The 15201-nt window shown below is 37.0% G+C and overlaps 1 protein-coding gene across 1 annotated transcript in view; it reads right to left on the bottom strand.

Moving 5' to 3' along the window:
* Positions 1-15201, bottom strand: part of UGGT2 (UDP-glucose glycoprotein glucosyltransferase 2) — a 200708-nt gene that overhangs the window by 25165 nt on the left and 160342 nt on the right. Inside the window, exons 30-32 of the mRNA XM_036250132.1 lie at positions 8741-8825; positions 2748-2830; positions 255-353 (exon numbers count right to left, since the gene is read on the bottom strand). Of these exons, the coding sequence (XP_036106025.1) occupies positions 255-353; positions 2748-2830; positions 8741-8825 (267 nt within the window). The remainder of the gene's footprint in view (positions 1-254; positions 354-2747; positions 2831-8740; positions 8826-15201) is intronic.

Consider the following 15201-nt stretch of genomic DNA (forward strand, 5'->3'; position numbering starts at 1 on the left):
TATGGGTTACTATATGTGTAGACAAGAAAATATATATATAAGAAAAGAAAAGATATATATTTTTTCTTGTCTACACATATCTTTGGCAGGATATGAAAATAACACTTATTTCCTGTGGGAAAGGGACCTAGGTATTCAGAAAGGAGAAAGATTTTTCTCACTGTACATAATTTTATTCTTTTGAACTTTAAAATTTCTTTTTGAACCAAGTAAATGTATTTCATTTAAAAAACTAGATAAAAAAACATACCTACCTTAAAAAGCGTTCATATAAATGGCCAGAAGCAACCGAGAAAATGTTCAGAATGTCTATTTCCTTTTTCTCTTTTTCTTTATGCAAACTTCTTGTGAAACTTAGAATAAAAAAGTAGTGATTGCCAGTTACTAAATATACATCTTCAAACTTTATATACCTAAATACTAAATTTGATAAGCAGTAAAAATAGGACTGACTTTCAAAGTGAAGTTATTACACTGAAACCAGTTGTAAATATTATAAATTATTACTATTAAAAAATGTGACTCTATAACCAAGTTTTTATAATTTAAAAAACATTAAAAAATTCGAAACACAGAATGAAATTATATTGTCTCTAGGTTAATGAGGTAATACCTTTGAATCTTTTTGGGTTACAAATGTTCTGAGAACAAAGAATGAGTTATAGCATGCCATAGCCATCCAATGAACTGGCATTTTAAACTGGCCAACAGTGAGGGAAGAAACAGAACGTACAAGCGTGTGACCACAGCACAGCAAGAGTTTCCTTGTGGTAATAGGTAGGTCCTTGAGTGCTGGCGACATGGATCCCCCAGGATAAAAAGTTATAAATTAAAGGAGCCTACAATTCAGAGCTCTTCTGGCTAGTTCTAGTTGCCAGCCCACGCGGGCTATGGAGAGTTCTGTGCTTGGGGTATGCCTCCACGAGGAACAAGAGAGCACTGGGGAGCCACATCCACTCCTCTTCTGGGCCCAGCTATCACGTTCACCCTTTCTGGACCCAGCCTTTTATATGCCCACCTCACATACAAAACTGATGGAATCTTTTACTTAAGGTATATATAGTATATCATTTCTTTTTTTTAATCCTATTAAAATTTTTTTCTTAATTAAAAATCTCATTTTATATGCACAGATATTTATTTTTTTATATTCATAGAGATATTTATAAATGTGACAGAAGGAATACACAGGTATTTAAAATGACCAAAATTTGGAAAACTAAACAACTTATAATCATCATGGAATATTTTTGCCAAACAGGTATTGTTATGACAGAGCATTTTTCAAACCTTTTCTTATAGTAATCTCCCAAATAAGAAAAACATAAGTTGATTTAGTGGGGGAAAAAAAATCACTCTAAGTTAGGATAAAGTTTAGATTAAAAAAAGGGAAAGCATAATATACACAATACTTAAATGTTTGGAGGAGCTGCCACCTCTGTAACAAAGCACTATTTTGTTTTTGGTATCCTTTCCATACAGTAAGTTGCTATGCAATAGTTGAATGGCTGTCTTTCTTCACTCTTAGCTCTGCCTTCTAGATTTAATGGAAGCTCATGCACAGATACCCTTTAAATGCTCAGATTCTGTTTCATTATCTCAAAATGAATGTGATTGAGCCTTTCTCTAGTTTTCAACACATATACTGGCACAATAGCATGATTCTTCTTATCAAACGAGTAGTCAACTATTGAAAAAGAGGCCTCAACTGGGCAAAATCCAAAATGATGGGAATGTTTTGATGGGTATAACAAAAACTACATAGGTTGTTGAATCTACTTGGCCTAAAGTTTCTATTTCTTAACCTTGATAAAAATATTTAATGGTTCTCCATCACAATCAAATTAAGTTCAAATCCCTAAAATGAAATTTCAAAGTTCTCTACAATGTGGATCCATAGCCGCTTTTGTTTTTGTCTGCTTAACATCCCTCACCCTTCAGTTTAACAATAACCTGGTATTTTGAGGGGGGAGGCATTCCTCCTCCAATTTTATTCAATGAGGTTTAGGTGGGACAGGCCTTCTCAATGGCTCTAGAGATAGGCATGGTCAGGCAGTCACAGTGATCAGTTCAGTTTGGGACACACAGCTATAGCTGGAGCAATAAGTCAGCCTTGGAACTTTTACTCATACTATTTGGAAAAAGACAATCTCCCCACTGGAGATGGTAGACTTTTCCTTGTAAAAGTTTATCTAGAAGTGGAGGCAGAGATAACTGAGATGAAGAAAGAGTTTCCAGACTACATCACCTGGATGCCCAAAGCCAGCTCTACTCTGGGACTCTATCGATATGTGATTCAATATATTACTTTTCTGATTAACTAATAATATAGTCCCCAAGAGAATTTATAGATTCCCTACTGTATTTACTATACCAGCTAATCCAGGCTACTTTCTGTTACTTAACATACCCAGTATTCATGTAACCAGGTACCTTCACTCCATCTCCAACTTTTGAAAACCTGTTGATCTATTAGAACACATCTTAGCCATACTTCTCCAAGGAGTCTTTTCGAGTTTCCTCCTAACTGTATATAGACCTTTTCTCCCTTGATTTGTATAGCATTTATTTCCAGCTGTCTTACAGCTCCTATTTCCTACCTTGTATTATTAAAATGCATGTATCTATCTCATCCCTCGTAGAGGAGAGGATCTGTGCTTTACTTAAATGTTTACCATCTGCAGGGTTTTCACATACTAGATTCCTGATGGATCTGTAGTTATGTTAAAATATTGATTAGTAATTACCTTTTAATGGAATCCCACATTCCTTTTCTTTCATCTTTATCAGTAAGGATATCTTCCTTAATTTTGTCTGGCTTTTTTTGTACCTAGATAGCATGGTAAAGAAAAATTTTAGAACTTTGCAGCTTTAAATATTATGGTTAGAAACAAACTTACTAGGCAGAGTGACCCTTATAAATCTAAGACAGTTGCAGTAAATGAAGCCAGAGAATATCTTAGTACATTATAGACACAATCTGGTTTCAACGATCAATTCAACCCCTTGTTTTTAGTTCTTTTGGTGGTTAGCTCCATACTGCTAAATAATGGGCTATATTTGTACTTACTGATTTATCAACTTTAAACATCTCTACTAGTATATCTGGATTCACAGGATCTAGACATTCTTCATTTTTAACGATGGCTTGTATCACCCTTCCCTTTCCCTTTTTGTCTGAAAGTTTTGGTAGTAATACCTTTATCATTAGTTCTTCTACCAAGTATTTTTTTAACTTTAATATTTAAATCTCTATTTTCTATTCTGACAACTTCAACAATTCCTCTTTCATATCCTATTTGTAAGACTATCCTAACCTTTTCCTTCCATCTACCAACTTATATTAGCTAAATACCTTTACTTTATCACTGTAAATATAGATAATATTTTTATTTAGTCTGGTAAATATATTTTACACTTTGCTATTTATTTTTAATTTTGAAAATCAATAAATCCTGCTTATTGTGTAAAACAATGTAAATATTATTCACTGAAAAGTCTGAAAAACTACTATAATTATATTCCCTCTGTGGAGTTACAATAACATGACCACTGTGTCACTTGTAGACTTGCTACTTCAAATGGATTCTACTTTTATCCATTCCACCAATAGAGAACTATTTTTTTTTTTTTTTGGTATTTTATTGTATTTTTTTCTAGTTGTGAGATATATTTTTTCTACTACATACCCAATAATTTAGTTTATTATTCATGTTAGAATAATGTGAATTCCTGTCTTCTTGAAGACATTTTTCTTGGAGCTCAACAATTAACTCCCTGTGTATTTCTAGGCCTTCTTTGCTTTAATTTTCAGATTAATGTCACCATTTCCTGAAATACTTATTTGCCTCTTTCTTGGTCTTCACCTTCACTGTGCTGCTGGCAAATAACTTCAAGAAGGGATGTGAAATATAATGTTCCTAAATCTTCATGCTTCAGAAAACAACTTTACTTTGTATTCAAATTTGATTAAAAATTTAGCTAAAGAATCCTAGGTTCAAATTTGCTGTCCTGCAACATCCATTTGGAAAATGAAATGAGTCATTCTAGTGCTAGTGTTACTCAATTGCAGTGACTGACTTTTCTCTGTGGTGGTTATTGTGATCTTATTTGAGATATTTTTCATTCATCCTAGTTTGTGGTCCATTTTGATACAAATTATTTTTATCTCTTTATCTGTGGGATACTTTCCCTCCTCCAGTTTCTCTTTTTCTTCTTTCTGGAATTCTTATTAGTGGGCCACTGAAGTTCATGGGTCAATCCTCGCTGCTGCTTATCTCCTTTCCTTCCTTTTTCTCTGTCTTTTTGTGTAATATTGAGAAGTGGATGGTGAGGGGATAAAACTGTGCTACTAAAAAACAACTGATAGACCTAGGTGGCCAGGATGTAGAATGGCTGACTCTCAAAGATCTGATGGTTAAGTTGAAAGACTTAGATCTGCTTTCTACTATGGACCAACAGGTCAAATTAAAGCCAATAAATAGAGTGCAAAAATACAGCTCAAATAAAAGTAAACTTAAACAAATTTTCAATGGTCAAAAATGGAATTTTGTTCCCCACCCCCACATCAAATGGAATTTCTCTCCTGTCTGCAGGGCTAGGATAAAACTAGCTGAAATGCTGGTCCTGAAGGGCTTGGGCTAAGTTACATCTTAAGCAGCTGCTGGGTCTGTGTGGTTTTCATCTGGAACGGCCAGAAAGAAATGTATTCAAAGAGAGACTATAAATTGTTATTGAGAAAGGAAGTCAAGTTCAGAAAACAAAGAGTATCAAAGATGAGTGTGAGCAACATGTACAACTGATCATAGGATAAAGAGCAGAGGTGATTAGGAATAGATTATGATATAAGATGCAAGGTAAATTTTGGTGATATAGTTTGAAATCTAGGCAATATGTATGGTGAGAGCTTTGGTAGCCTACTGTTATTGGATCTTAGACATTCCAACCATATGGGTATTTCTTAGCCATCACTGGTTATTGATTTCTACTCTACTGCATTGTAGACAGAGGACATCTGTATAATTTCATTCTGAAATTTGTTAAAACTTGCCTTTCAACTAAAGGTAAAGGTAATTTTTTTGGTAAAGGTAATTCTTAAAAATGTTTTCTGTGTATTTGAAAGATGGTTCATTTGGTGTTATTAGGTGTTGTGTTCTACATGTGTCTTTTAGATCAAGATTTATAATCACACTGCTCAAATCTTCCGTATCTCTTGATTTTTTGGTCTGCTTGTTGTATCAAGTACTAAGAGATGTGTGTTAAAATATCCCAAATGTGATAGAGAATTGTCAATTTCTCTTGTAATTCTATTTCTGCTTTACATATATGTAATAACCTTTTTTTTTAACCTTTGAGTAATGTTATTTGTCTTAATGTCTAATATCTCTGATATCAATATAGTTATACAAGCTTTGTTTAGGTTAATACTGGCCTAGTATACTTTTGCCACACTTGTATTTTATTTTCATCCTCATCCTAAAACTGTATTCTTATATATTAGATGTGTTTTCTGCAAAAAACTTATAGTTGAGATTTTAAAAAATCCAGTATGACAATCTGTCTTTTTTAAAAAATCGACAATCTTTGTCTTTTAATTGGATCATTTAGCTCATTTACATTTAATATAATTGTGTTGAATTCTGCCTATTTTGTGTTTTCTCTATGTCCCATCTATCTGCTTTATTTCTCCTTTCTAAGCCCATTTATACTGATTTTGATCCACTCTATCTTTCCATTTTACTATGACATCATTCCTTGTTTCTATTTTTTAGTGGTTATCTCAAAAATTATAAAAATTGTATTTGCCCTAAAGTCTCAAAGTAGTAATTACTCTTACCCTCGTCAATATAAAAACTTTATATGTTATTGCAAATAAACTTATTTCTTTTATTTAAATGTTCTTACTGATTTTTTAGAGAGAGGGGAAGGGAGAGAGAGACAGAAACACTGATGCGAGAGAGAAACACTGATTGGCTCCTGCATGCCCCCTACTGGGGATCCAGTCCGCAACCCAGGCATGTACCGTGACCAGAAATCGAACCGGGATCTCTCAGTCCATGGCATGATGGTCAATCCACTGAGCCACACCAGCCAGGTGCAAATAACCTTATTTCTTAAGGCTTAAATGCTATTGTGATTTTTAGTTCTATATATTTTAAAATAACTCATAAGACATTTACTATTGTTTTATATATTTACTGTTCACAGACTCATTTACATATTTACCATTTTATCTTCTCCATTCTTTTTTCTTTTTTTTTTTTTTTTTTTTAATCATCCTCACTCGAGGACATTTTTCCATTCTTTGTTCAGATAGAGTGGGAGGGAGAGAGAGGAACAGAGAGAGAGAGAAACATCGATGTGAAAGGGACACATCGAGTGGCCGCCACCCGCACAACCAACCAGGGCCGGGGACAAACTGCAACCAAGGTACATGCCCTTAGCGGGAACCGAACCCGGGTCTCTCCGGACCGCAGGCCGATGCTCTAACCGCTGAGCCAAACCGGCCAGGGCTTCTCCATTCTTTTTTCAAACTCAGATCTCTCATCTGAGAATTATTTTCCCGTCTGAAGTACATCTTTTAAGAATTTCTTTTAGTATGAGTGTGCTGATGGCAAATTCAGTTTTTAATTTTTCTGAAAAACTCTTGTTTTATGTTTCCTCTCGAAAGATATCTTTTCAGGGTAAATTACTTTAGGTTGGTATTCCTTTTTTCATTCAGAGCTTTTAAATATCATTCCAATATCTTCTGGCTTTCATTGTTACTGCTGAGAAATCAACTGCAAGACTATAGCTCTTGCCCTGGCCGGTTTGGCTCAGCAGTTAGAGCGTCAGCCTGCGGTCCAGAGAGACCTGGGTTCGGTTCCCGCTAAGGGCACGTACCTCGGTTGCAGTTTATCCCTGGCCCTGGTTGGTTGTGCGGGTGGCAACCACTCGATGTGTCCCTTTCACATTGATGTTTCTCTCTCTCTCTCTCTCTTCCTCTCTCTCCCACTCTATCTGAACAAAAAATGAAAAATGTCCTCGGGTGAGGATAAAAAAATAAAAAAAGACTATAGCTCTTTGAAGGCAATTTTTCTTCTGATTACTCTCAAGATTTCTCTTTGTCTTTGGTTTTTCACAGTTTTATCAACAAGAGTCTAAGTGAAGATTTCCCTTTAAATATCTTCCTTGGGAATCATGAGACTTCTTGAATATGCAAATTGGTTTCTTCAATTCCTAAAAATTCTCAGCCATTATTGCTTCAAAAATTACCTGTACCTCATTATTTCTTTCATCTTCTTCTGGGACTCCATTTAAATTGATTTTATTTATTCAACACTCATAAAGCACTTTACAAAGCTAAACTATCTTATTCTTATAGTAGATATGTATGGTAAGTTCTATTTATTAGCCCAATGTTACCAATGAGAAAAATAAGAAAGAAAACGGTTAAGTAATCACTTCAAGGTCACACAGGTAGTGAGGAATAGTCAGATGTAAATGTAATCCTGTATCTCAGATTTCTCATTTTTCTCTCCCTTTTATGGTCTGGGCTGTATTTTCTTCTTTTTTAATATCCCTGTTGCATCTGGGATACTTAATTCTTTCTTCAGGCATGTTAAGGTAATCCAATGAATTTTTAATATTGGTTATTACATTACTCAGTTTTAGAAGTTCTACGAAAGAAAATCAGATATGAACTTTTTAGTTTTTTGTTCCATGTAATTGTTTTCAGGCTTGTCTTTTACTTCTTTAAACATTATAAGCATAGTTGATTTAGTGTGTTAATAATTCTAATATATGGATGTTTGTGTATCTGTTTTCTGTTGTTGTTTCTGTGGTTTTGTTTGTGTATTTGGATACAGTAATCTTATTCCAGAGATATATGGGTGTTTCTGCCAGATAACTATATGACCTTATCAATCCTGACCTATTTTAGTGCAAATTCAAGGCTCAGGGGTTCCGGGATTACTTGGATTACATGAATTTGGGCTAAAAGACTGTGGGATAATTTACTATGGTTCATTCTTACCCTGAAGCTATACCCAGATTATTGCAGAGAGCTTCTTCTAGCACATTACCCACTTTATGTTGGTCCAGAGTTTTAATTTCTGTCCCTATCAACCTCAAATTAAACCAAAAATGATAGTTTAAGTGTACCAGGATGGACAAATGTTCTCAGGGTAATAGTAGCTTTCTCAGAACAAGAGAAGCTTTTGTGCTTGCTTACTTTACTAAGGCTCTTATTTGCCCTTTAATTTTGGTTTTGTATTTCCTTATTATTTCATTATTGTCAGCTTCTCACTGCTTTTAAGAATAAAAAAATATATATTTTACTCTAAATTTTTACTATCTCTAAGTAGGTGGATTGGTCCAAAAGAATCAAACCTGCCATCATTAAAAACTCATTTTCTCTCTTTTTTGAAAGAAACACTTGTTTTCTCAGGGCTAGGTTTTCAACCTGTGTTCCTGAACCTAATCTGTAACATTATATGAATAATACAGATGCAGTAGATATAGTAGACACTATATCATAAGTTTAAAAAAATCATTCTTCCTTTTCTATCTTTAAGTTCTTTGCTTTCCCTTCATGAACTTAATTCCTTTTCTTCCTTTCATTGCCAGAATTCCAATGTGACATTTTAGGTAGTAAAATTGTGAAATTAGATATAAAATAAAAATTAATCAATTAATTAAAAACAAGAGCTAAATTTTAATATTACGAACAAAGCCTATAAGTAGCTTCTGCCTCACATACTTGTATTTCCAGTATTTTGCTTTTGAAGCTGTTTAACACAACAATGACATCGCCTAGGTTGGATTGAGAGTCAGTTCCTTCATGCCTGAAAGTAGAAAGATATGTAAATATCTATAATCAGCTCACAAAAAGACATAAAACATAAAATGCATTTTGCAATAAATATAAGTATAATATCACTTGTGTGTATGTCATATTTTATAGTTCTATAGTCAATTAAAATGTGCTATAACACACTACAATTTTCAAAATTGTCTAATCAATCTTAACTTAGTATAAATTAACATTATATAAAAGTAACTCTCTAAATTTGATATTGCCTAATCACTCAGAAAGCTCAAATTGCAGCACAACTTTTCTGTTGTATACCAAGATTATCACAAAAGTCTAATCTTCCATATCTCTGTGATATCTTCAATGACAATTATAAAACATGTTCTAGACTTTAAGTTGTTTATATATCATAATGAAATGAATTCTATACTAACACTTTTCAATATCCACCAGCCATGTTCAAATACTAAAATTTGAAGTGTATTGTTAAACTCATAAGACTGAAAATGTCTATGATGTCCACCTACATCACCTGAATGTTTCTATTTTATACACATGATGTATTTCATTGTCTAATTTTCAAAACTGAAGAAATCAAACATGACAGCTTTGCTCAATAATTATGTTTTGAATATTATACTCACTATGTACTGAAAAATGCTACTGTAAGAAACATTGATAATAAAATTGAATTTTGTCAGAGGGAAAGTAATCAGATATCAAATGAGTAGATACGTAAGTTCATTCAGATTTATACACATGAACGTTTCTTTCTAAAATGGAAGCCTGTGATTCTGGCACTGTGCTGACTGACCCACATCTCTGACCCCCTCTCACTCCCGATTCACCAGCTGAGGCGGCTGAACTGCAATGGAAGGCACAGCCCCACCCAGCAATCACCACTAGAAAACAGAAAGTGTTCCAACTTATGAAGCAGAAATGTGCCCAGGGTAGAACCAGGAAGCACAACGCTGCAGTGAAACTCGAACAAGATCTAATGCAACCTACCTCCTTGCCACCACGTGGCAGAGGAGTAGTGATGAAGACTTGTCAATTTCAGGCACTATTTCAAGCACTTTTCAATTACAAGCATTATTTGAGGAAAGTTTAATTATCCTAGATTCAGGCAGCACAGGCAGTTTGGCTCTGGACTAACTACTGCACTATTAGACCTTTGCAAATAACTCCAGACAACTAAAAATCACTGGGTAAGTGAGTACAGTGAGCAGCGGAAATGAAGGGAGCAAGCTAGCTAAGCAGTCAGAGAACATGGGCTTTATTGATAAGGAATTAAGGCATGAAAAGAGGGGGCATTCAAATAATTTATATTCTCAATGAGATTTGAGAATATTGTGTCACAGTAAAAAAGCCAGTTACTTCAAAATGAAAGGATTCATTTTGTCAGAAAGTATTATTTTTTTAAACACATTTTTTCCTGGAACTCTAAATATAAATATCACTTAAATTTTGTAGAGGTAAAGTAAATCACGTTGCCTATTATTTCTTATCCAAAACACTAAATAGTAGAAGATGATGAAGGCTTATTTCAAGCATTCCAAGGAAAATTAAAATGCTATTATCAATATTTATAAAAATCAAAAGAAGTTTTAGACCTGTAGGATCCAGAGTATATACCACTAATGCTTCTGAAAAAAAATGTGTAGAAATGTAGTGCATATTATGACATGGCTGGCAACCCATTCCACCTTTTAGCATATACTGTAGAAGCTAGAGAGCTAGTAACTCTTTCTGTTGCTCTTGTTCCTAGATTCTTTTGAAGCTATGGTTCTGGTTTACATTTGCATGTGATTTGGAATTTAGAAGTGAGGTAGAGGTAACATAGTAATGCTTGCCTCGTTTTTTTGGCAAGCAAAGTCATGGAGACATAGAGGTTATCTACGTTAGCATTTAAGTGTGCAATCTCTTAGCTTTCTGGATACAGAAAACCAGTTGGCATGCTGGTAAGTAGCAGCTTGGTGCTTCCTACTTTCTAATAATGGGAGAGGTAGCAGCTCCTTCTGGTTGGTCAGTTCCCTGGCTTTGTTCTGTTATCCATTCCTGGAAGCTAGCCCTTCTGGCGAGCTTGTCCCTACAATGCTTCCCATTAGAGCCAAGAATCCATTTCCCTGTATTCAATCCTTCTCTGGAAGCTGTTGGCACACTGTGAGTCTCCATCACTATATCCTCATAAGGAATAGTGCCTTCTAATCCTAAACTCAGTAAGGTAGAGAGATGCCTTAAAAAGAAACACTGTGCAATGTATTTTCTGAAGTTGAGAGACACAAAAGACTTCGACTGGCTCCTGTTTGGAAAAATTCAAGTGGATCATGAACTAGAATCTAGTATTTGAAAACTAACTTACTGTTTTAATCCAGTAGAGTACTGCTGTCTTTGAGACTGGCCTGAACCTCTAGGCAAATGATGTGTAAGTATTTCCCATACTTAGAGACATGGCCAAGTAGGGCATAGATTATGTTTTGTTGTTTATGACCATGGTATAGTCATGCATCCTGCCATTATGGGAACCTGGAAATATGAAAAGATACCAGCAAAAAGAGGCTGTGGGTGTAACACAGGACACCTGAGACAGGAAGCTGTTAGAGAAGCCAGCTGGAATAGATGCACTAACAGGGATGGGGGATCAAAGGAAAGTGAGATACAACAATAGAGACCTTCTAAGAGCCCACAAAAGTCCTCCACAAACAGTGAGCTGCAACCGCTGCCAAGGCCAGAGAGTGCAGAGCCTGTGAAGGGACCAGCTCAAGGAATTGTAAAGAAAGACTGGAAAGTGTTTGAAACCTCTCCTGTACCCTATAGAAAGCACAGGAGAAGCAGTTCAATCTAAAAGGTACCAAACTAATAGTATGTACAAACAGTAATTTCGCAATCAGTTTTTCTGGATTTCAAGTGAAAAGTCTATCACAATAATTTAGCACATTAAAAGCCATATATGTGTGTAAGGTATCTGATCTTTTCTATAATTTAATTAAGAAAATCTAAGAAGCATCTGTCTCATTTTAATAGAACTCTGAAGATTTTCTTTTCTAGGAGAGAATAATTTTGTGTATTTTTGTACTCAAGGTAAATGACAGTCAACACCGAGTCAGGGTAGATGACCTGCAGTTAAAGAATACAATAAGATGGACAGACACAAAAGGTACACAAGTGAGGATTATGCCTAACAGAAAGTCAAACTTTAAATTATCACATGATCTGGCCATGGTTTTAAAATCTAGACTTAGAACCTCGGGCCAATATTATGTTAGCTTAGCTTTTCAGCATATTTCAGGAATGTATTTCCTAAATGTAATGCCAATTAAAAGGAAATAATAAATTGGGATAAACAGAATTTCCATTTCCATCATATTTTATATTGACCTATTTTCCATTATTGATATTTTACAGAGAAATTTTATTACAGAGTAGCATCATTTATGTTTTTTCCATCTGGATATTTAGAGACAATCATATTTAGAGTTAAAGTAAATTATGACTGAGAGAAGATTTATTGTTTATAATTAATACAAACAAATTTAAAATTATTTCCATTATCAAAAGCTATCTATGAATGAGAAAAATTAGTTTTCCACTAATATATTAGTGATACTTAAAATATAACATCAAGGACTAGTTTTTCTCTAAATAATTCATTTATAGATTGTGTATGATAGCAAATAATAAAAAGATAAAAAAGAACCTAATATGTTTAGTTTTACAAAATACATATATACACATTATGCAAGATAGATATTGTGCATATATTACATAACATACACATACATAATCTAAAATATATGTAATTGCAACATATTAAGAAGTAACAAGGAGCTCTTCCTCCTTCTCTCCTCTTCCTAGTTCTACTCCTTTTCTCCTCCACCTCCTCATTCTCTTCCTCCTCCTTTTCCCTGTTTTCCTCCTCTGTCTCCTTTCCCTGTTCTCCTCTTCCTCCTCCTGCTTCTTCTTCTCCTACTACTTTTCCCTGATCCCCTCCTCCTCTTTCCTGTTCTCCTCCTCCTTCTTGCTCTCCTCCTCCTTTTCCCTGGTCTCCTCCTCTTCCTCCTTATCCCTGTTCTCCTCCACCTCCTTCTTCTTTTTGTTCTCCTCCTCCTCCTCCTTTTCCCTGTTCTCCTCCTCCTCCCCCTTTTCCCTGTTCTACTCCTCCTCCTCCTTCTTTTTGTTCTCCTCCTCCTCCCCCTTTTCCCTGTTCTCCTCCTCCTCCCCCTTTTCCCTGTTCTCCTCCTCTTCCTCCTTTTCCCTGTTCTCCTCCTCCTCCTCCTTTTCCCTGTTCTCCTCCTCCTCCCCCTTTTCCCTGTTCTCCTCCTCCTCCCCCTTTTCCCTGTTCTCCTCCTCCTCCTCCTCCTTCTTTTTGTTCTCCTCCTCCTCCTCCTTTTCCCTGTTCTCTTCCTCCTCTTCCCTGTTCTCCTCCTCCTTCTTCCTTTTGTTCTCCTCCTCCTCCTTTTCCCTGTTCTCCTCCTCATCTCCTTGTTCTCCTCCTCCTCCTCCTTTTCCCTGTTCTCCTTCTCCTTCTCCTTGTTCTCCTCCTCCTCCCCCTTTTCCCTGTTCTCCTCCTCCTCCTCCTTTTCCCTGTTCTCCTCCTCTTCCTCCTTTTCCCTGTTCTCCTCCTCCTCCCCCTTTTCCCTGTTCTCCTCCTCCTCCTCCTTTTCCCTGTTCTCCTCCTCCTTCTCCTTGTTCTCCTCCTCCTCCTTTTCCCTGTTCTCTTCCTCCTCTTCCCTGTTCTCCTCCTCCTTCTTCCTTTTGTTCTCCTCCTCCTCCTTTTCCCTGTTCTCCTCCTCCTTCTCCTTGTTCTCCTCCTCCTCCTCCTTTTCCCTGTTCGCCTCCTCCTCCTTCTTCTCCTTCTCCTCCTCCCTTTCCTTGTTCTCCTCCTCCTTCTCCTTGTTCTCCTCCTCTTCCTCCTTTTCCCTGTTCTCCTCCTCCTCCCCCTTTTCCCTGTTCTCCTCCTCCTCCTCCTTCTTTTTGTTCTCCTCCTCCTCCTCCTTTTCCCTGTTCTCCTCCTCCTCCTTTTCCCTGTTCTCCTCCTCCTCCTTTTCCCTGTTCTCCTCCTCTTCCTCCTTTTCCCTGTTCTCCTCCTCCTTCTTCTTCTCCTTGTTCTCCTCCTCCTCCTTTTCCCTGTTCTCCTCCTCCTTCTTCCTTTTGTTCTCCTCCTCCTCCTCCTTTTCCCTGTCCTCCTCCTCCTTTTCCCTGTTCTCCTCCTCCTTCTTTTTGTTCTCTTCCTCCTCCTTTTCCCTGTTCTCCTCCTCCTCCTTTTCCCTGTTCTCCTCCTCCTCCTTTTCCCTGTTCTCCTCCTCTTCCTCCTTTTCCCTGTTCTCCTCCTCTTCCTCCTTTTCCCTGTTCTCCTCCTCCTTCTTTTTCTCCTTGTTCTCCTCCTCCTCCTTTTCCCTGTCCTCCTCCTCCTTTTCCCTGTTCTCTTCCTCCTCTTCCCTGTTCTCCTCCTCCTTCTTCCTTTTGTTCTCCTCCTCCTCCTTTTCCCTGTTCTCCTTCTCCTTCTTCTTCTCCTTCTCCTCCTCCCTTTCCCTGTTCTCCTCCTTTCTCCTTGTTCTCCTCCTCCTCCCCCTTTTCCCTGTTCTCCTCCTCTTCCTCCTTTTCCCTGTTCTCCTCCTCCTTCTTTTTGTTCTCCTCCTCCTCCTTTTCCCTGTTCTCCTCCTCCTCCCCCTTTTCCCTGTTCTCCTCCTCTTCCTCCTTTTCCCTGTTCTCCTCCTCCTTCTTTTTGTTCTCCTCCTTTTCCCTGTTCTCCTCCTCCTCCCCCTTTTCCCTGTTCTCCTCCTCTTCCTCCTTTTCCCTGTTCTCCTCCTCCTTCTTTTTCTCCTTGTTCTCCTCCTCCTCCTTTTCCCTGTTCTCTTCCTCCTCTTCCCTGTTCTCCTCCTCCTTCTTCCTTTTGTTCTCCTCCTCCTCCTTTTCCCTGTTCTCCTTCTCCTTCTCCTCCTCCTCTTCCTCCTTTTCCCTGTTCTCCTCCTTCTTCTTCTCCTTGTTCTCCTCCTCCTTTTCCCTGTTCTCCTCCTCCTTCTTCCTTTTGTTCTCCTCCTCTTCCTCCTTTTCCCTGTTCTCCTCCTCCTCCTCCTTCTTCTCCTTTTTCCTGTTCTCCTCCTCCTCCTTCTTCTCCTTGTCCTCCTCTTCCTCCTTTTCCCTGTTCTCCTTTTTCTTCCCCTGTTCCCCTCTTCCTCCTTCTCTTCTTCTTCTTCCTCCTCCTCCTTCTTCCTTTCTCTTTCTCCTCCTCCTTATTCTTTTTAAACAAAACAAAACAAAAAAGAAGTAACAAAGAATAAGTGGGGAGGAAAAGAACATTTAATAATGTGAGTCAATGCATTCTATGATGATTATCTTCTTTAGTCCTTACCAAGACCCTATGAGGTAGATAGGATTATCTACTCTTGTTATGAGGAAATAAACAG

The sequence above is a fragment of the Molossus molossus genome, unplaced genomic scaffold, assembly GCF_014108415.1.
Source record: "Molossus molossus isolate mMolMol1 unplaced genomic scaffold, mMolMol1.p scaffold_m16_p_9, whole genome shotgun sequence".
Taxonomy (NCBI): Eukaryota; Metazoa; Chordata; class Mammalia; order Chiroptera; family Molossidae; genus Molossus; species Molossus molossus.